This window comes from Scardinius erythrophthalmus (assembly GCF_964197995.2).
Source record: "Scardinius erythrophthalmus genome assembly, chromosome: 5".
NCBI classification, from domain to species: Eukaryota; Metazoa; Chordata; class Actinopteri; order Cypriniformes; family Leuciscidae; genus Scardinius; species Scardinius erythrophthalmus.
This window is the reverse complement of record NC_138225.1, coordinates 15,234,071-15,254,656: the sequence shown is the minus strand read 5'-3', so window position 1 is coordinate 15,254,656 and position 20,586 is coordinate 15,234,071. Positions and strand designations below refer to the sequence as shown.

The window sequence follows — 20,586 nt, the reverse complement described above, 5'->3', positions numbered from 1 at the left end:
TCCAATTCCCACCCCTAGTCCAAAACACTCTTCTGCATGGTAGAAATTAGTTCCAGGTAAGAACGCTATCGTGACAACTCCTGGTAAACAAATGTTGCTGTCCCTTTAAATAATTTGAAACAAAGTCATGAGGTTGAGCGGGGATTGTGGGAAATGTAGTCGATAGTTTTCAGGGTAGCGCTCTCCTCTGCTCAGCGGGGCAGATGTGGAAGACTACAATCCCACTGGCGCCGGTGTCGCTGTCTTTGGCTCAGTTTCTGTCGACGTGGGAAAAGCGGTCCAAGAGCAAACACGCAAATCTATGGGTGTATGCGCTTGAGATGATCCGAGTGTCATGCAAGAGGACGCGTATTTCTGAAAACGAATTCCAGCATGTGGCTCAAACCCGAAGAGGTGCTTCTTAAAAACGCGCTGAAATTATGGGTGACGGAGAAATCCAACGATTACTTCGTGCTGCAGCGCAGACGCGGATCCGGAGAGGACAGCGGAGGATTGACAGGTACCGCGAACGCGCGGATATCCGCGTGCAAGCTCTAAACATGAACGGCTGTAATGCTTTAATAATTGTGCTAAATAAGTATCCAAGTGGGACGTCTTTTACGGTGTTACACCTTATAGGATACACCTCAAATGGTTTCCCAAACTATTGATTTTGTTTTAACCAAAAGTCATCTTGCAACAGGTCAAGGGTTAAGGTATATTTTTTTGTTTTTTTGCAAGTTTCGCAATCAGTGGTCTGATGATGTGCTCTTTTGAGTGCTGCTGACGTCACCACTGCGGTAAACTGACCGTGTGCGTAAAGGTACTTAAAAATGCAACATTCCTCCAGACATTATATGTTTAGAACCTGAAGCCTAAACGGGTTTCATACGGAGAATATTTAGGTAGATCTGACTTCATCTCATCTTTGACAGCAGTTGTTGCGTCATGCTGTGACGTCAGGTTATTTAGGTTTCAGGTGGATTCAGCGTGTTTACTGTTTACTGAGGTTGTCCATCTGAAAGAAGGCCAGTGATATGCAAGTTTTGTGTTATTTTAAGCCAATTTACATTGTTTAGTTGAAAGGTGCACTCATTATTTATTTTTTTGCTAACATAAAAACGGTTTTACACATAAACAGTTTTTTAAGTTTTGAGAAATTATGTTCACTCGCATGGAAGCTCTAGTGATATCAGTACAATATCTAATCTTACTAAAATGACTACTAATAATTCAGAGTTGTTTTTATTTTTTATTTTTATAATTGATCCACCATTTCAAATTGACCGAGAGTATGTACAAATAAAAGAAGATAGATGCAAGCAGGACCACAGCTATGCCATTGGAAGTGGTGCTTAAAAAACTGTTTAATATTATTAACAAACAAATAAATGATTAATAATAAAAGTCATACTGTCATGGAGTCTCCTCCAGTACTGAGGAACATATGGCCAGAATGGTTGGTGAGCTGATTGTAGGTTTTACTCTAATTATTAGTGACTTTTTCCCATTTTGGAGTTCATCACCATGGAAACCTTTGCTTCATGACTAAGAGCCATAATACAGCAGCTTCTTTCTGAAGCAGTGTGTAGAAGCAGTGCAGAGAGGACATATTTGCAGTGGCTATCATATAATAATTTGTCCCTGCTAACATCCCCGGTAGCAGACATGGGCAGTATTTCAATTAAATGTATTTTAAATACGTATTTAATTACTTTAGTGTATTTTGTAATTTGTATTTTGCAGGTGTGTAAAAAATAAAATGTAGTTTGTAACAAAATATTTTGAGGGAGTGTATTTAGAGTATTTCAAATACTTAAATACTTAAGAAAAATCACCATATGCTTATCACCATAGTAAATGATTTTGCCATATTTTCGGTCTGATGTTGGCAATGGCAATGTCCAGGTTAGATGCACGAAAATCACGTGACACCCTGTAGACCGGGCTCCCTCCAAGAAGTGAATGAGTTTTGAACCCCTACGGGTGACGTCACGGACACTACGTCAGAGCCCGTCTACGGAGAGCCTTGGCACTCCCTATTCAGCCCCATTGTGTTGATTTTGGTTGCAGTTCCATTAGAATTCCACTGGGGGTGATCGCGAGCGAGTGCAGACTGAATGGGAGTCAATGGGGCTATACGGCTAAATGTGTCTCTTTCACCCAAATGCCGTTGAGAAATCTCAGATTTTATTGTAGGTTTTGCAAGTTCAACATGGGTTATAGGTCGAAAGTTGAATGAACGAGTACTTATTTCTTTTCTATTTCTTACAGGTTGAGTTGTTGTTGCCCATAACACGCTAGCATTCTGCTAATGACGTCAGCATTCTGACGTCATTGACATTTTAAAAGACTTTTTAAACCAAATAAGTGACTCTAAAAAAATCGAACACCCAGCAATGTGTAATTTCTTTGCATCTCCTTTCGAATACAACATTCAAATTACTAGACAAAAAATTATATCCTGAGAAAAGTGGGTTTTGAGGGGTATTTCGCCATAGACCTCCATTCATTCTGCACTCGCTCGCGAGCGCCCCCGCATGGACAGAGACGTGTTACTGCAACCAATCCAGAACCCGGAAGTAAGCAGAGAGTGCCAATTCTCTTCCTATTAGACATTCTCTGACTACGTCCATATTTTTTTACAGTCTATGTTTTGAACACAGGAAAAGAAGTGGCGCTGCTTCACCCAAAAATAAAACTTTTGTCACCCTTTTATTGTCTCAAACCTGTATGAGTTTCCTTCTTCTGCTGAACACACAAAAAAAGATATTTTGAAGAATGACTGTAATCAAACAGTTGACAGTAGCCTAGCCATTGACTTCCATTTTATTTTTCAATGGCTTCCGTCAACTGTCTGGTTACCAACATTCTTCAAAATATCTTATTTTTATTTCAACAGAAGAAAGAAACTCATACAGGTTTAGGACAACATACGGATAAGTAAATGATGACAGAATTTTCCTTTTTGGGTGAACTTACTATCCCTTTAAGGTAAAGTGTTTTGTGAAAAATATACAGTCTACACACACATATTGTACACTGAACAGCATTATAGAGAAAAAAAGTGTGCCTTATGAGATCAATGCACTGTGTTGTCATTCATAAAAGGACATCATACCTATTATGAAACAGCGTGTCTGTTGTAACTCCACTGAAATCTCCATGCTAAGCAAGCGTTCACAATATAACATCCATCTGCAGGTTTTACATGTTTTTAAACGTATTACATATGAGAAATATTGATATTCCGTCGGATTTTGTATAAAATAATCACCAATCCTAGCCTGGGTGCCAGCCCGAACCCCGCCCACAACATTTTTTGGTCGGGAAGTTCGGTCAGGGCTGCGTTCAGCCCCGACAAAACGTTGCACAACGTTTTTTAAACAGAAACGGTGATGCGTTGAACACACTGTTCTTCACAAAGAACACAAAGAATGGCCTTCTCAGCTGCCATAGTTGCAACTCTTGCGTCATCAGAACAGGGTGTTCAACGCATCACCGTTTCTGTTTAAAAAACATTGTGCAACGTTTTGTCGGGGCTGAACGCAGCCCTGTTGACAACTATGCGTCGCTCAACATAATTCACTTACTGCGTTGCTCTGATTGGTTGTAGGTCTATCCAACTGAGTGCAGAGTTTTTTTTTTCTTGGTTCGGTTAAGACACGCCTCATAATCAAAGCCCTATGGAGCAGTATCAGACTCACATTCTGCCTAGAATATGAGTATGACGAAGTCAGGCTACATCAATCCTATTGTTTTTCAATAATTGCGCACACAGTGCGATTCTACTATGGAAAAGGCATACGCGATCAGGGCAGTTCGAGTCTTGTGTGTAAAACAAACCCACACATATTATGATTAATATGATTAATCATATATATTATGATTAAAATGGAATTTTGATTTTGTGACAAATTCTCGGTCTGTTTTTTTTTCCCTTTTTTATTTTGCTACTTCGCCATTTTGAATTTACACATTTCACATATTTGTGTTATTGCTACTATTTGTGTTATTGACCTTTCAGTAATAAAAAAAGACTTAAGATTATTGTGGGAGTATTTTTGTATTTTCAAAATACTAATTACTTGTATTTTATTTAAATACATTTTTCACAACAGTATTTTGTATTTTATTTTGTTACATTTCATGAGCCAGTATTTGTAGTTTGTAACAAAATAGTTTTTGATGTATTTGTGCCCACCTCTGCCCGGTAGAGACATTGCAAGAAGTAAATCTATTCAAACCTCATATTATTCTATGTATTTTATATATCTCTTTTTGAATATATTTTAAAATATAATTTATTCCTGTTATGGCAAAGCAGAATTTTTGTTGCAAAAAAGTTAGTGCCATTTAAACCTCATATTATGCTATATATTTTATATATCTTTATGAGAATATATTTTAAAATGCAATTTATTCCTGTGATGGCAAAGCTGAATTTTCATTAGTCATTAAGTCACATGATCTTTCAGAAATCATTCTATAGCTATAATGATAACGATATAGTTTCATTATAGCTATATAATAGAGTATATATTAATTATAGCTATATAAAGATAGCTTTTTAAAAAAGATATTATTGGAATCACTTTCACAAAAACTTTTTCCAGCTGATGAATGATAAAAACATTGACAACCAATGAGAATCCGTCCTGCTTTAATGTGCACTAGTGTTTAAAGCGGCAGATGACAAAACTGCAGCATGTGCCTATAATAAATACAACAATATTATCCGTGGGTGTGGATGCTAATATAATTATTTTATAGTTATCTTTTGTGGGCGTGTCATGGTATGAATGGGCCTTATTATGCTGACTTGGTGCTCAAGAAACATTTCTTTTTATCATTGTTTTTAACAGCTGCTTAATATTTTGTGGCTTTTTCAATTAATAGAAGGTTCAAAAGAACAGCAGTTATTTGAAATGGAAAAACTGACCACATTCAGTTGCAATTCAGACTGCAGGTTTTAAGAAATGTAGCCACGTTTTAGGCTCAGGGAGATGTTTTTATAATGTTATGTTTGTTGTTTTACATCATTGTTTTAGGCCTGCTGGTTGGAACTTTGGACACAGTTTTTGACTCTACAGCCAAAGTTGCCCCGTTTCGCATTTTACACCAGACGCCTGACTCTCAGGTGTACTGGATCATTGCCTGTGGTGAGAGAGATGCTACACACAGTGTTAATGTGTATGTGAGGGCTCATTCAGATCCTGATATAATGTGTGTGTGTGTGTGTGTGTGTGTGTGTGTGTGTGTGTGTGTACAGGAGCATCTTTAGAGGAGATCTCACAGCACTGGGACTGGCTTCAGCAGAACATCATTAGAACTCTCTCTGTGTTTGACTCTGGTGAAGACATCACCAGTTTTGTCCAAGGAAAGATAAGGGTGAGAGGGTTATTTGGCTCCCATATACCTTTGAATGTTTTCCCGCCTGTTTTTGTGTTTTGTGGTATTTTAGATATCATTCCCAGCATTTGCTCTTGTGTTGACCTTAGTGGTGGTATGTTGTTTGTGTAGGGTCTGATAGCAGAGGAGGGCACATCCGCAGATGACGAGGAAGATCCCGAACGCTTCCGGGAGGCAGTTCTGCGCTTTGAACGTCTGTTTGTTTTGCCTCAGAAAGAGAAGCTCGTGACATATTTCTCTTGCAGCTACTGGAGAGGACGAGTGCCAAACCAGGGCTGGATCTACCTCAGCACCAACTTCCTGTGTTTCTACTCCTATATGCTGGGAAATGAGGGTTAGAAACATGCTGTCCTGCTTACACATAATGCCACAAGCTCTATTACAGTACCATTTTATGAGGGCACGATGTTAAAACATTGCATGTATTAACAAAGTGTTTTTTAAATCTGTTTGTGCTAAAGCCCCACATATATTATGGCCCTGTTTACACCTGATATTAAGATGCATTTTGGTTGATTGGATCACAAGTGGATGACGCTAAATACAGGTGTAAATGGGGTCTAAAGCGTTTTGGGCTTGTCCACTTTCAAACACTTACAGAGGTAGTCGAAAACGCATTCAACCAGATTGCTTTCATAGTGTGGACACTTCATGTGGTCGAATGTGTTCGAACAGCCGCAAAAGGCCGCCTACTCTCCGCCTACTGACCTAATTATGGCAAGCGCACTAGCCAGACCGGATTTAAACTGTCAGCTGAAGACCCAAGTTCGGTTTGAAGACGAAATCGTACCAAGCACAACGTTCTCTCACTATTCCTGATTTCTAACACGCATTAACAGAGTTCGGCGTTGTCAGAGCAGAAATCAAAGCTGCTGCTCTCCGTATGTTTTCCGTCGTCTCCTTTTGCGTTCATATGTAAATTGTGCAAGCTTATTATGTCCATTACATTAAAAGATCTAAAAAAAAAGCCCATACATTCACCCGCCCATAGACCGTCCCCTTGATAAAATCATGACAGAAGTGGTTAAAAGTGGGCAAAAGAGAAGGATTAAGCACCAGGTGTAAACAGGAATGTGTCTTCCTGGTCTACTTGTGATCCGATCAACCAAAATGCATCTTAATACAAGGTGTAAACAGGGCATGACATGATCCTTTTTCCAGGGAGCCACTTCTTAAAATATAATAGCAGCAATGTATTTTCTCATATGAAGACCCGTGTATTTATACGTGTGAGAAATATATAAAGCATTTCACATCAAGAGATGTTGTTTCTCAAATAATATGATTGGTTGTTATTTTCAGCATCTTGTGGCCCCCTGAACCCCTGGCCTGTATTAACATGTAACTAAGTTACATTATTATACCCAAGTTTACATAGCAATTTAGCAACTTGGAAATGGCAATTTTTCCACGTGCAAAGAGGTTAACCAATCATAATTGAGGACATTTACATAGCAAAGTCCTAAAGGGTTAGTTCACGCAAAAACGAAAATTCTGTCATCATGTACTCATCCTTATGTTATTCCAAACCTGTATGACTTTCTTTCTCCTTAGGATTTTATGACAAGATATGTCACATATTACTCTATTAAGCACTTCATATACTGTGGTTTCCTCATTTTACAGTTGAAAAATCTTATATTATTCATGGTTTGTGCATTACTTTGTTTAGTGAAACGGGTGTATCCCTGGGATGAAGTGAGCCGTCTGGAACGTACGTCAAGCGTGATGTTGACAGAAAGCATCCGTGTGCGTGTGCGTGGAGAGGATCATTTCTTTTCGATGCTCCTGAGACTCCAGCAGACTTATCTGATCATGCAGCAGCTGGCCGACTACGCCATTGTGCGGTTCTTCGATAAAGAAACATTTAATGCTGAACATCCACTTGCCAACCCCCTTCACATCACGCAAAGGTGCATTAGTTTTATTCCTCTGAATGTTACCTTTGTTTTTTTTACTGAACAATGTCTGACTCTACTGTAATCTTCACAGGGCTCTGGAAATACATGCACGGAATCAGTCATTCCGAGCTTTTTTCCGGTTGCCACAGGAGGAAAACCTTTGTGAAGTGTACGAGAGTTTCCTCTGGGTTCCATTCAGCCACGTGAATGCGCTTGGAAAAATCTGTGTCTCTGAGAACTATCTGTGCTTTGCAAGCCAGGATGGGTCTCAGTGCCATCTCATTATACCTCTATGGGAGGTGCGTAAGCTGCTAATTTTTCTGCAAACTGATAAGAAATCTGTCGTTGTGAAGAAAAAGAAGTATGCTTAATTGTGTTGAATGTGCACTTGTAATGTACTTCAAATCTTAAAAGTATATATAAAAAAAGTTTAAAGTTAAAAGTTTAACTTTGATTTTCTTTTAGAGAAGTACACTTATTTTGATATGTTGACTAACATAACTTGAAGTACTTGATTAGAATTTATGTAGTGTGTTATAATATATTACACTTAAAGTTATACTTTATATGTACTAAATTACAACTTTAACATTACAAATATGTAATTACAAATATATTTATTTATATACATGACATAATTTTCAATAGAAATGATGTTCAAGTATATTTTGTGGCTGGGGAGTTTTGAAAAAGTCATAATTCCTAAGTTTTGTTTTGTAATCAGTGTGTTTGCTTATTTCTGTGTGTTTATGGCATTAATGTATGCCTGCAGGTGTTTAGTGTGGAGCTGCCAGACCGCAGTAGTCGTTCCCTGACTGTGTGTCTGCGTGGCAAGAGAGCTTTGCGTTTTTCTGAGGTTCGGGATTTTGAGCGACTTGCTGCCACCATCCGCAGAAAGTGTGGCACAGCAGGAAGCCCCCAGCATTGTATCAGTAATCCGGTAATTCCTCTACACTACAGCCACTAATATAAAGAAATTATGTGTTACCTAACCTTACCATATCTTACCATGATAATACCATTATTATATATATTCCATAGCAATTAAAAATGTCACAGGCAGTCTCAAATTAAAAGTATCCCATATTTCATGGCATGATTTTGTAAAGAAGAAGAAAAAAAAACTGTACAAATCCCAGAGGATTCTTATTGGACACTAATCTGTATGTGTGTGTCTTTCTCTCCGAGGATGAGGAGGGTGTGATGGTGGGGCAAAGTCAAGCCGTCAGCACGGAAGCTCTCATGAACGTCTTTCATCCACACGATGCGGAAAACCTTGACCCCAAAATGGTAACCTTATTGCAATATTGGTGTAACGTTAGTTAAGTAAAGAAGGATTTATGGAATCAAAGCAGGCGGTATACACTAACATTCAAAGGCTTGGGATTAGATTTTATTTTTGTTTTGAAAGAATTGAATATATTTACTCAGTGAGGACACATTAAATTGATCAACAGTGACAGTAAATACGTTTTCTATTCATTAGGGAATTCTGAAAACATGTATCATAGATTCCACAAAAATGTTAAGCAACAACTGTTTTTAACATTGATGATAATTGGAAATGTTTCTTGAGCAACAAATCAGCATATTAGAAAGACTTCTGACGGATCATGTGACACTGAAAATTGGAGCAATTATTCAGCTTTGGCATCACAAGAACATTTTTATTAAAATAGAAAACAGTATTTTTGATTAAATAAATGCATCCTTTATGAGCATAAAAGACTTCTTTTTTAAAATCCTTAAAAAATCTTACAGACCCAAACTTTTGATCCCACTGTTGACAGCTGAAGGAGCGAATGAAGGAGCAGTCGTGGCAGATCCACTTCGCTGAATATGGCCGTGGAACCGGAATGTTTTGCACCAAAAAAACACGTGATCTCATTGTACGAGGAGTTCCAGAGACTCTCAGAGGAGAACTGTGGATGCTATTCTCAGGTGTGTGTGTGTGTGTGTGTGTGTGTGTGTGTGTGTGTGTGTGTGTGTGTGTGTGTGTGTGTATGCACAGTAGGTCTGTGCTGCAGTTTGTACATATATGTTTGCTTGTGTTATAGGTGCAGTGCATGACATGACCTCTCACCCTGGGTACTACGGGCGCCTGCTGGAGGAGTGCATGGGCAGCAGCTCACTCGCATGTGATGAGATTGAGAGAGATCTGCATCGCTCTCTCCCAGAACACCCAGCATTCCAGAGTGACACAGGAATCTCGGCCCTTCGCCGCGTCCTGACTGCCTATGCTCACCGCAACCCCAAAATCGGCTACTGCCAGGTATACGCACACGTGACTCTTTCATTTAGTCTTCACACATGGTCTCAGCATCAGATGGTACAGTTCACAGGACATCCGATGCTTCTTGTGCACAAATCTTTTTTAAAAGCTTTTTCAAAGCCATCAAGTTGCACTCTGATTGATTGACTGCACAATCTCAGAGAGTCATACAGGTTTGTAATGGTCTAGTGTTTTCATGGCATAGAATTTTTTGAAATATTCACTTAGCAAATGTTAAATGTCTGTTAGATGTTCGTGTCGTGTTTAAGTGACCGGTTGTAGCTTCAAAGGGGAGCAGACCTTATGATGGTGTATGTCTGTGCGCAACATCCTGCTTTTGCACAGCAATAGAGCATTGTCTGCCAGACTATCACAAACACAATTATTCATTACCATGCACATAAACATTAGCACAAAAAGATTTTTTATTGCACATTGCACCAATATTTGATATTAAATCAGATATTTAACAAAACAAGAGAAAAATGAGAAACAGCTAAATCTATGGTAATAAAGGACATCACATGAACTATGGAGCCTCATATAAACATTTTTGTGTGCAAAACAGGAATGACATGGAATATAAATGTTTTGTTAATCCAACACTTTGTCTATGCAAAGTATAATCATGGAAAATATGCAAAGTGAAGTCTATGCATTTGAAAGATATTGTGACTACGTTTTTTATTTGTAAGAAGTCAGATTATTAAAATATTATAACATCATTTAGCTTTAGAAGATGTATATATTCTCACTCAATGTTTATATGTCGGTCTGTCCAGGCGATGAATATCCTGACGTCTGTGTTGTTGCTGTATGCTAAAGAGGAAGAGGCCTTCTGGCTGCTGGTTGCTGTGTGTGAACGAATGCTCCCAGACTACTTCAATCGCAGAATTATTGGTATGTGTGTGAGAGCTGGTTATACACATCTCATACCCAGAATGTCATTGAATAATCTTCATAAATTTGCAGGTTGCCAAAGGTGTCGTAATTACTTGCCCTCACAACTGAAGTGAATTATTATTACTGAGCTTTGTTGAGGTGTGCTCTACAATTATCAAATGTTTATTTTTGCTTACAGTCAGGGCCGTCGCTAGTGGGGTGAAAGGTGGTGACAATTAAATCCAGCAATTATACTATATAGGCCCCTGTTGCATGAATAATTATAATATTTATATTAGTTGTATGCCTGAGATTTAAATGAAAACCACAAAAACATGCAATTTGGTTTAATATTTTTTTCCAAATAAGAGAATATACTTCTCTTACCTCCCTAAAAATGGTTTAGTCCGATCTAAAGTATTTAATAATTATTCAGTCTGTGACAAACATCAGATGGACCCAATAAAATTGCAAGTCCCACCCCAGCTCGTGAACAGAACCAATCAGAGTTGAGGCGGCAGCTGCGTAAAGTTAACGATGAACTTGGTGGAAGATGAACTTCCATATTATCTTTATTAAAAAATAAGACTTTGACTGCATTCTTGTCAGTTTCTAAATGTTTACTTTTTGATTTATGAATTATAACAGACTGATGGGGGGGGGGGGACATTATTTTGCCATTACTTTTTATCATTATGTTTTATTATTATTTAACAATTTCTTGCTTTTTGTTAGTTTTTATATAAACATTTAACTTTTAAAATAAAGGTTTTACAACAACATCACCATCTTCTATATATGTGGGCCTCCATGCTCATCTATTGTACAGTATATGATATTGGTGGAGGGTGGTGGGGGCCCACTTCAATGTTTTTTCAGGGGGTCCCGAATCCTCTAGCTATGGCCCTGCTTACAGTATTATTCAAGTCTCCGTGTGTATGTTTTCCAGGTGCCTTGGTGGACCAAGCCGTGTTCGAGGAATTGATCCGTGAGCATCTAACCCAGCTGACCGAACACATGACAGACCTGTCGTTCTTCTCGTCAGTGTCGTTGTCATGGTTCCTGACTCTCTTTATCAGTGTACTGCCAATTGAGAGTGCTGTGAATGTTGTCGATTGCTTCTTTTATGATGGAATCAAAGCCATTCTGCAGCTTGGCCTTGCTGTGCTCGACTACAATATGGACAATCTGCTTTGTTGCCATGACGACGCAGAAGCTGTCACAGTCCTCAACAGGTGATTGTCGTTTTATAAAAGCCAAGCTTGTGAGTAGCGAGCTGGATTGTTCCTTCTATCAGTTCCTTTTATTTGTGTGGCCTGTCATTTGTGTGGTGAGCATTTTATAGTAGAGGTTGACCACTGTCAGTCAATTTGCATGTATGTTTATTATTACCACCACTACTTCTACATGGATCTTTTGTCCATGCTGTGTACCGGTAATTCATTCAGCCAAGATCAGGATGACCGAACCTACAGAGTGTCTTTGGATGACAAGCTGCTGTTTAATTGTAAAGAGCATCTTTGGTTTTTGCAGTGGATTTTTATATTTACAAACTCGATCTGTCTTCATATTTGATCTTATCCTTCAGGTTTTTTGACAATGTCACAAATAAAGACAGTCCTCTACCAGCTACCGTGCAGCAGGCATCTGCAACAACCAACGACAAATCAATACAAAAGGTTGACATCTGTGATCTCATCAAAGAGGCGTACGAGGTAAATCTGCACACTTTAATACACTGTAGTGAACATTAAAATCTGTCTGTGCAAAGAAAAAAATACATGTTAGGAATGTCTCATTTGTAAGTCACTTTGGATAAAAGCGTCTGCTAAATGATTAAATGTAATGTCTTTGTTAATACTTTTGACAATTAACACCTGTACTCAGGTTGACAGATCTTATAGTTTTGTGTAAATTTTGTGTGGACGGAATGACGAAAACCCTCCTCTGACAGGCCTGAAACAGACATAATAATGAGGCGTCTTTGTTTCAGAAATATGGAGACATTCGAACAGAGGAAGTGGAAAACATGCGGAAGAAGAACAAGCTTTGTGTCATTCAGACATTAGAGGACACAACAAAACAAAATGTAGTAAGTACAAATGTGTGTGAACCTTATTCCTTTGCAGTCCATATATAATATATATATATATGAAGAGTTCAGATGCAGAAGCCTCTAACGTTAAGTGCCATCTGAAATTTTCTTCTAGAATGATAATTTTTATCAAGCTTGTATATTTAAGTTAAGTGATTTCACTTAAATGACAATTAATAGGTAATTTTCATTGCCATTTAAGTGAATTTACTGAACTTAAATATACGAGCTTGATAAAAATTATCATTCTAGAAGAAAATTTCAGATGGCACTTATAATATAATATTATATAATATAATATATAAATCTTTATATAAATATAGATATTTAAAATATATGAAAATAAAGAAACAAAAATGCATTATAAAACTACATTCATTAATTTCATGGCAAATTAGATTTTGATCAGTAAGATTTGATGAATCTATTTAGCAAGGATGCATTCAATTGATCAAAAGAGACAGTAAATGCATTTATAATGTTAAAAAATATTTGTGTTTCAAATAAGTGCTCTTTCTGTTCTTTGATTTGGGTTCTGTGATTTGTGAGGTATCATGTGACACTGAAGACTGTGTAAGAGTAATGGCTCCTGACAATTCAGCTTTCACATGACAGGAATAAATTACATTTTAAGATATATAAAAATAGAAAACAATTATTTTAAATTGTAATGATAGTTCTCAGTATTGCTGTATTGTATTTTTGGACTTTGGAATGTGGTGTAATCTGCATACTTTCTTTTTTACACATTGCTTGCATACAGTGGCAGTAAAGTTTATTGTCCCTGGTAAATTGTTTAATAGTCCGTCATTTTTTTTCTGCAGTTGCGTGTTGTTGCTCAAGGTGTGAAGTTCCGTGCTGCTCAGCTGGACGAGCTCTACTTGCTTTTTAAGGTGAGTTTTTCAGTACATAAAGGCCTCAAAATACGGCCACTGCCACATGAACTGTGTGTGCTTGTGTGTCTTTTGTTGCGTATGTGTGAGTGTGGGCATATGGATATTTATTGTCTATGTCTGTGTGTTGCAGAGGCAGCACTTTGTGAGCTGTTACTGGTCAGTGTGTAGTCCTGCCCTACAGAACCATGACCCAAGCCTTCCATATCTGGACCAGTATCAGCTGGATCAGTCCCAGTTTAGTAGCCTGTTTAACCTCCTGCTGCCATGGACCACACAAACGCACGCATGCTCGCTGGCAAGATCAGCCTTTCATATTCTGGACGAGAATGGAGATGGACTTGTGACCTTTAAAGAATTCATATGCGGTCTGGGTAAGAGGAGCCTAATTCTGCCCTTTGACCTTTCACCTCAGTACATAGCAGCTTGCTTTCCAATCTGTCAGATTCATTCAAGTGTGTGTGTGTGTGTGTGTGTGTGTGTGTGTTGCAGATATCTTATACAACCGATCATTCACTGAAAAACTAAAACTTCTCTTCAAACTACACCTTCAACCAGGTAAATTAATTCTCTGATCTCTGCCACTGTGCTATAATGTTTAGTGTGAACATAATGATATGGCTATGTATGTATATGATTGTGCAATGATTTGTATAATTTTATAGATTCATCTCTTTATATCTGTCCCCTTTATGAACTTATGCAATTTGTATATCTTATACCTCAGTAACCCTTAATTATCTATATATCTGACCCATGTATAACCCTGTATAATCTGTATGTCTTGCCCCTTTATAACCCTGTATAATCTAGAAGTCTCACCCCTCAATAACTTTTTATAATCTATACAGGGTAATAGTTGGGTCAGATATATAATCTATATGTCATCTAACCCCTCTATAACCCTGTTTAATCTATATACAGTATCTGACTCCTCTGTAACCCTGTATAATCTATATATCTAACCTCTCTACATCCCCTCATTTTACTTTTTTATTTGTAAACAGTTAGTTAGTTAGTTAGTTAGTAAGTTAGTTAGTTATTGGACACTTTCTCATCCAAAGGAACTTAAACAGCAATGGCAGCAGTTCTTCTAGTCTAAGAAGGCCATAATAGTGATATGGGACCTGTGTAATATGAGCCAATAACCTTTGGATTACTCGCCTGGTTTTATAACAACGAAGATAATACCACTTTCTAAATCCCCATCAATCTTGATGTAATTGGGCGCCTTAAAAAAAAAAATAGGCCATTTTGATAAGTGCAGATTTGTCCATAACTTACAACAGATCATGGCAATTTTTTTTACCAGTGCAAAAAAAAATAGAAGAATGTGTGTTTCTGCATATATTCATATTTTGTGTTTCTTCAGGGACCCAGGAGTGTAAGATTTTACCGTCGTCTAGATTTTTTCCTCCAGCTGAAGATCACTCTTTCTCCACTCGTCTTTCTGGTCAGCTTTCACTCCTTTCTGTGGCTCATGCCTTTCTTTTTACTCTTTCTTCTTTCTTCTGGGTGTGTTATAATGTTTGTGATATATTTTGTGTGCTTATGTGTTATTTTCATGTTTGTGTGTTGTGTGTAGAATTTTTTATTTGTGCTTAAGAGGAACTAATCAGCTAACATCAAAAAAGTTTCATTTCTTTTATCAAGAAGCAGAAGCTTAAATCCCTGCCCACCCTAAAAAAAGCTTATAAAATATGTCTCTATGTATGCATGTATTATGTTCATTAATGTGTGAGTGTCGTTGTTTTGTGGACTTTACAATTTCTCCTCTTTTCCTTGTAGACTCTGCAGAGGATGGAGTGATCAGAAAATGTCCAGAGAGAGGTGGAGTATTCATCCATGTCATATAATCATGTTCTCCACCATCATATCAAACAATATCACAAAATAAACCATAACAGGGTGGTCAGGGTCACTGTGCAAAAAACAAATGACTGCATTTTTACTTGACTACTTACCAAATAAATGGATGGGCAGAACATATTGATTTGAGTTGAAATGATTGGATTATGTGAAAGGAAAGAGATTGGTTGGCAGACAGAAACGTCAAATGAGTATACTATACAAAAATATTTTACCACAGAATGCTGCGATCAACCAATCAATTTTAATGTATAAAAATCGGATGTATTTTGCCCTTCAGGTCGTGCTAAAGTAGATCTGCAAGAATATCTGAAACAGTGGCAGGAAGACTTGCAGCGGAGAGATGAAAATATTAAAGATCTGCCCAGAATTAATCAGGTACACACACAAAAATGAAACATGGTAAGAATTTAATGGGTACATAAATCTCAATGTCTTTGTGCAGGAAAAAGGAAAAAATCAATGGTATTAAATGGCATTATCCAGCCATTTAATAATGACTGAACATTATCTGTTAACTTTTTCTGTGTGATGCTGAGATTTTCCACTTTATGCACTGCATAGCATCGCTATTAACTGTCCAGTGTTTACCTTGTTGTTTTAACATTGTTTGTGCACATCGTCTGAAAGCTGAGCGAAGGCAATAATCAAATATTCTCTCATAAAGTTCCCTCTTTCTCATATATAGTGTTGGGAAGTTTGGGTAGTCAGATTCATTTGATTAAATTGTTTTATTTGGTTCAAGATTTTATTTTATTTGTGTGTGTGTGTGTGTGTGTGTGTGTGTGTGTGTGTGTGTGTGTGTGTGTGTGTGTGTGTGTGTGTGTGTGTGTGTGTATATATATATATATATATATATATATATATATATATATATATGTATATATGCAGCAAATCTGCATTTATTTGATCAAATACAGTAAATCAGTAATATTGTGGAAATATGATTACCATTTAAAATAACTTTTATTCTATAAAAAATAAATGTAATTTATTCCTGTGATGGCATCATTACTCCAGTCTTCAGTGTCACATGATCCTTCAAGAATCATTCTGATATGCTGATTTAGTGTTTAAGAAACATTTCTTATTGTTATCATTGTTATAAATATTTTGCTGCTTAATATATTTGTGGAAACTGGGATACATTTTTTTATAAATATATTTAGAAAGTATGATGAGAATATTTTTTTTGTATTCTTTACTTTTCCTTTTTCCTTGTAGAATAAATGTATTAATTTAAAAAAAACTTTTGAAAAGGCAGTGTATGTAAATAATAATAATATATATTAAAAACTATTAAATGAATGTAGTGTTAAACAAATACTGTAAGTGTACTATTAAAATAGGAATATATACATATTTTTTTATTGGAATATGAGTATATCATCTCTGAAATGAATTTGGGACATCAAGACGGTTTCTCATGCTAATTTGAGTACAGCACCTGGTTTGCTTAGTCCTTGATTCCACAAATACATTGAGGTGTTTTGACAATTGTGTCAACAGTGTCCATTCTCTACTGACTAACATTGTTCAGTGCGGTTCTATTCCTGTTCTCTGGCATAGTCTGTGAGTCTCGCTGTTCTTTGTCCTGAACGCACAACTTGTTCTTGCCCTCGAACTTAAGTTTAGACTTATCTTATTGAAGTGTAATAGGAATGTTGCCCATTGCTGAACATATTTGTTGTGATTAATGTGAAGCCATGTAAATGCAGTTCAAATCAATTAAATAGACTGTATTTGTTCCAGGTGCAGTTTATTCGTTTGACGAAGACTCTGTATGGTGTGTTCCACGGTGATGAGGAGGAGGAGAGTCTGTACCGCGCCGTGGCGCGAGTGACCAGTCTTCTGTTGCGCATGGAGGAGGTGGGGCGGAAGCTACAGCAGAGCAGCCCACAAAAAACACCCCAAAATACACCCACCAGCACGGCTCAGACAGAGACCTCCCCAACATTACCGACCAGCCCTGAGGCAGAGACCATCGCTGAGGGTGAAGGCACCCAGGACCACACTGAGTCTCCGGTCAGTCAACATGAAACCGTCCCGTCCCGTTCTGACATTACCCCAAACTCAACTTCGCGCCCTTCTACGCCCACCAGCAGTCCCACCGGAACCAGCAGCCCTGCGTTGGACACACCAACAGACATACCCAGCTCACCCTCCACGGTCAGAGATGGGGACTGGAGTTTCTCCTTCGAGCAGATTCTCGCATCTCTCCTGAATGAACCGTCTGTCGTTCGCTTCTTTGAACGGGCTATTGACACAAACGCTCTGATCGCACACGCACGTAAAAACCAGCTTAAAGACGCACACTAAAACACTATTTCAGAGCAATCACAGCAAAACACTGCCCTAAAAGCCATAAGCCCTTCCTCCTCCTCTCTTTCTCTTACTCTGTGCAACCTCTACAGGTCAGTGTTTGTGAAACACTTCTATGTCTGTTAAAGATGAGGAAATCGTTTAATTTAAATACAAATGCACATATGCAGGTCAGAGGGACAAAAAAAAAAAAGAATTGAGGTATAAAATGATTCAGATTGTATAGTTTTAGGAAAGAAGTACAACGGGTATGAGGTTATTTAATGTCAAATAAATGATTAGTGTTAGATGTTATTCATGTAATATAGAGGACAGGTGATATAATGTAGATGACGGTATTATGATGTAATATAGAGAACTGAATGAGGTATTATATTCTAAATGATAATATAAATGGCACCTGTGATTTGGGATGATGGCATGAAAAGGCTTTGCCTTCTTTATTTATTTAAGTTACCTATTCCTCCAGCTCTCATTCCCAGCCTGACCTAATTCACGTAAGCACATGTAAAACCACAAAAAGTGGGATAATTCTAAGGGAAATCAAAGTGCTATGCTGTTGAACTGCTGACAAACTATGTTGTTTGAGAATTCGTTCAAAATATCTCAGTCCATTAAACATGTCACCTGACATTACTTACCCTACTAAAATGCTCCATGAAATGAAATTGTTGTTCTTTTTTGAGAGGCTTGATTAGGAAATCCCAAAAATGGGCTTATGCCAATCAGGAGGCAGAGTTTAGTCCGCAGTTTATATCCATCGCATTGAAGGTCTGTATTAGGAATCCAGATCATAGCTGTTTAATTCTGATTCACTGAATGTGTTTGTGTCTACAAACCGGAATCTGTGGTTTATGCCTTATTAGTTTTTGATTCAGGTCTTCACGGATACGAATATCACAAGTGCTTCCATTTAACGAAACCTATTTCATCATTCCTCTTATTGATTTGTAAACATTTATCGCAACCATTTATAAGATTTGTTTCCAAATAATGCAAATTTTGTCATAAAACAAGGATATTTTCTGCCATTATTTTACAGATTAAAAAATCTCATACAGAACATACGGAAATGCTTTGGCAAGAAAAATATGTACAACTATTGCGCTGTAAATGATATGCACAGTAATTTTTCTGTCAGAGTTCACATAATCAAACCTGTAAGAAACACTAAGTGATGAGTCCAATCGTAAGTAAAATATGTTGTATGATGCTTAAAATGGACCAATGAATATGCAGAATTGTTCTTAATTTTCAGCTTTGTGTAAATGTTGAGAGCTTGTGATGAATGCAAAAAGGGAAGTTGATGTTTTGTGGTTATTCTGTTTAAAGCTATGTCAGGTCTATACCAGCTAAACACGTTTTTGTTCAATGTTTAATGAAGTAATTATGTTCTTCTAAAGCTAAAAGGCGCCCTAAGACAAGGAAGCCATAGTGCGTATTTTATATTTGTTTGGTTGTTCATCTAAGGAAAATGCTGTTTTAGTTTTGCTTTCTTGCACACAAACCTCCAATTCCATAGTAACCCGCTCTGGACTTTGCAGATGGAGTTGAATTGAAAGTTAAATTATTAGTGTTACATCTTCTCCAAGTCACTCTCTTGCTGTTCATACTGAACATTTGATGTTCACTTCATGTTCTGCGGGGTAATAGTGTGGTCATTTTGATTCGATTTTTTTTTTCTTTGTCTAAAAGTTTTTTCTTTGTTACAAACTGTTTGTGCCTCATAAACTCTGTCACATAATGAAAATTTAATGATAAAATAAAATGTATGAAGAAAACATCTCCCATGTCTATTTTTCTTTAAGCCTCCTGGTAAAATGAGAACAATGTATGCAGGACGTCTACAGTGCTGTCAATAGAGTGATCGATCCCAACTGCAGACATGCAGACAGGTCCCTGCTGTGATCTGCTTCAGCTGCCTTTGAGAGGTTACATGAGGAATGTTACATAATTTATGAAGTCCATGTTGGCACAGCTTGACATCATGTCCTATGACCCCTACATTGACTAGAACGGCCTCTGATCTCAATGATCCTCAAGTCGCAATGCAACAGCAGTTAAGACTCTTCCAAGTTGTGACGTACATCCGAGTGTAACTGATTTGGTTCTATTTTTTGGCTGTTGAATTGGATTTTGAGATGTGGGCTTTGCACTCAAAAATAAATGTGAACTTGCAGTCGATTGTGGATGGATTAAGCTAAATAAATAAGTTATGATATAAAGTTATAATATTCTGACTGTAGTAATTATGAGGTCAGGTCAGTGATAATTATAATTATAATAATAAACATATGCATGGATAAAACATTCACATACAAAACATACATTTAGAAAATAGATGGGGTGAATTTGCATTTCATGTCAATTTTAAGCAGAGGTTGTACTCTCCCTCTGAGGGAAAGTCTGTCTCTGGTCATGTTCCAAAATACCAAAAGTCTAGTGGGTTTGGTCTCTCCTCAGACTGCGTAAAACATTTACATTGTATTATTCTGTACTGAAAGTATCTAATCTTTCACCGGTCTTTCATATATTTGAAAATGCGTGTAAAATTGTGTATTTATTGTGATAGTATCAAGCAATTAGCTTAGCAACATGCTAACATGAGAATCTTTGTGTGGGCATAAGTGATTATTAAACCTTTTTACTTGTAGCCTATTTCAAATTAGTCACTTTTGAGGCTCCTTTTCAGTCAGGATGATGCTGCCTTTGAATGACCAACATCTCTCTAGCCCTGCTCCAAAACCTTGTGAGCTGCCTAGCCTAGCTGGCTTGACATAACGATCCATAACTGCCCATGTGACACTTTAAACTTTTTGGATCTGCTGAAATGCTTTTTGCAACTATTTAAGCCACTTGAATTTGAGCTACTCTTGCCTAATGGGACAGATTTAGCCAATCGGTGCTCCTTCCCGTCCGTCTGCTAGACCTGTATCAGGTTTCAAACCGGACACTCATGCT

At 37.5% G+C, this 20,586-nt stretch overlaps 1 protein-coding gene across 2 annotated transcripts; it reads left to right on the top strand.

Annotated features, from left to right (window-relative positions):
- Positions 1-189: 189 nt before the first annotated feature.
- Positions 190-19,410, top strand: tbc1d8b (TBC1 domain family member 8B). Of its 2 annotated transcripts, XM_081367150.1 has the most exons (21): positions 234-499; positions 5,031-5,141; positions 5,252-5,370; positions 5,503-5,725; positions 7,064-7,304; positions 7,384-7,591; positions 8,065-8,232; positions 8,481-8,582; positions 9,083-9,233; positions 9,350-9,564; positions 10,347-10,464; positions 11,396-11,681; positions 12,035-12,161; positions 12,440-12,538; positions 13,366-13,434; positions 13,568-13,808; positions 13,927-13,992; positions 14,807-14,887; positions 15,223-15,264; positions 15,584-15,681; positions 17,056-19,410. In XM_081367150.1, the coding sequence occupies exons 1-21, from the start codon at positions 373-375 to the stop codon at positions 17,620-17,622; spliced, it is 3,459 nt and encodes a 1,152-aa protein (XP_081223276.1). In that variant the 5' UTR covers positions 234-372; the 3' UTR covers positions 17,623-19,410. The 2 variants fall into 2 exon arrangements, with proteins under 2 accessions (XP_081223277.1, XP_081223276.1); XM_081367151.1 differs by lacking the exon at positions 14,807-14,887 and having other exon boundaries at positions 190-499.
- Positions 19,411-20,586: the final 1,176 nt, after the last annotated feature.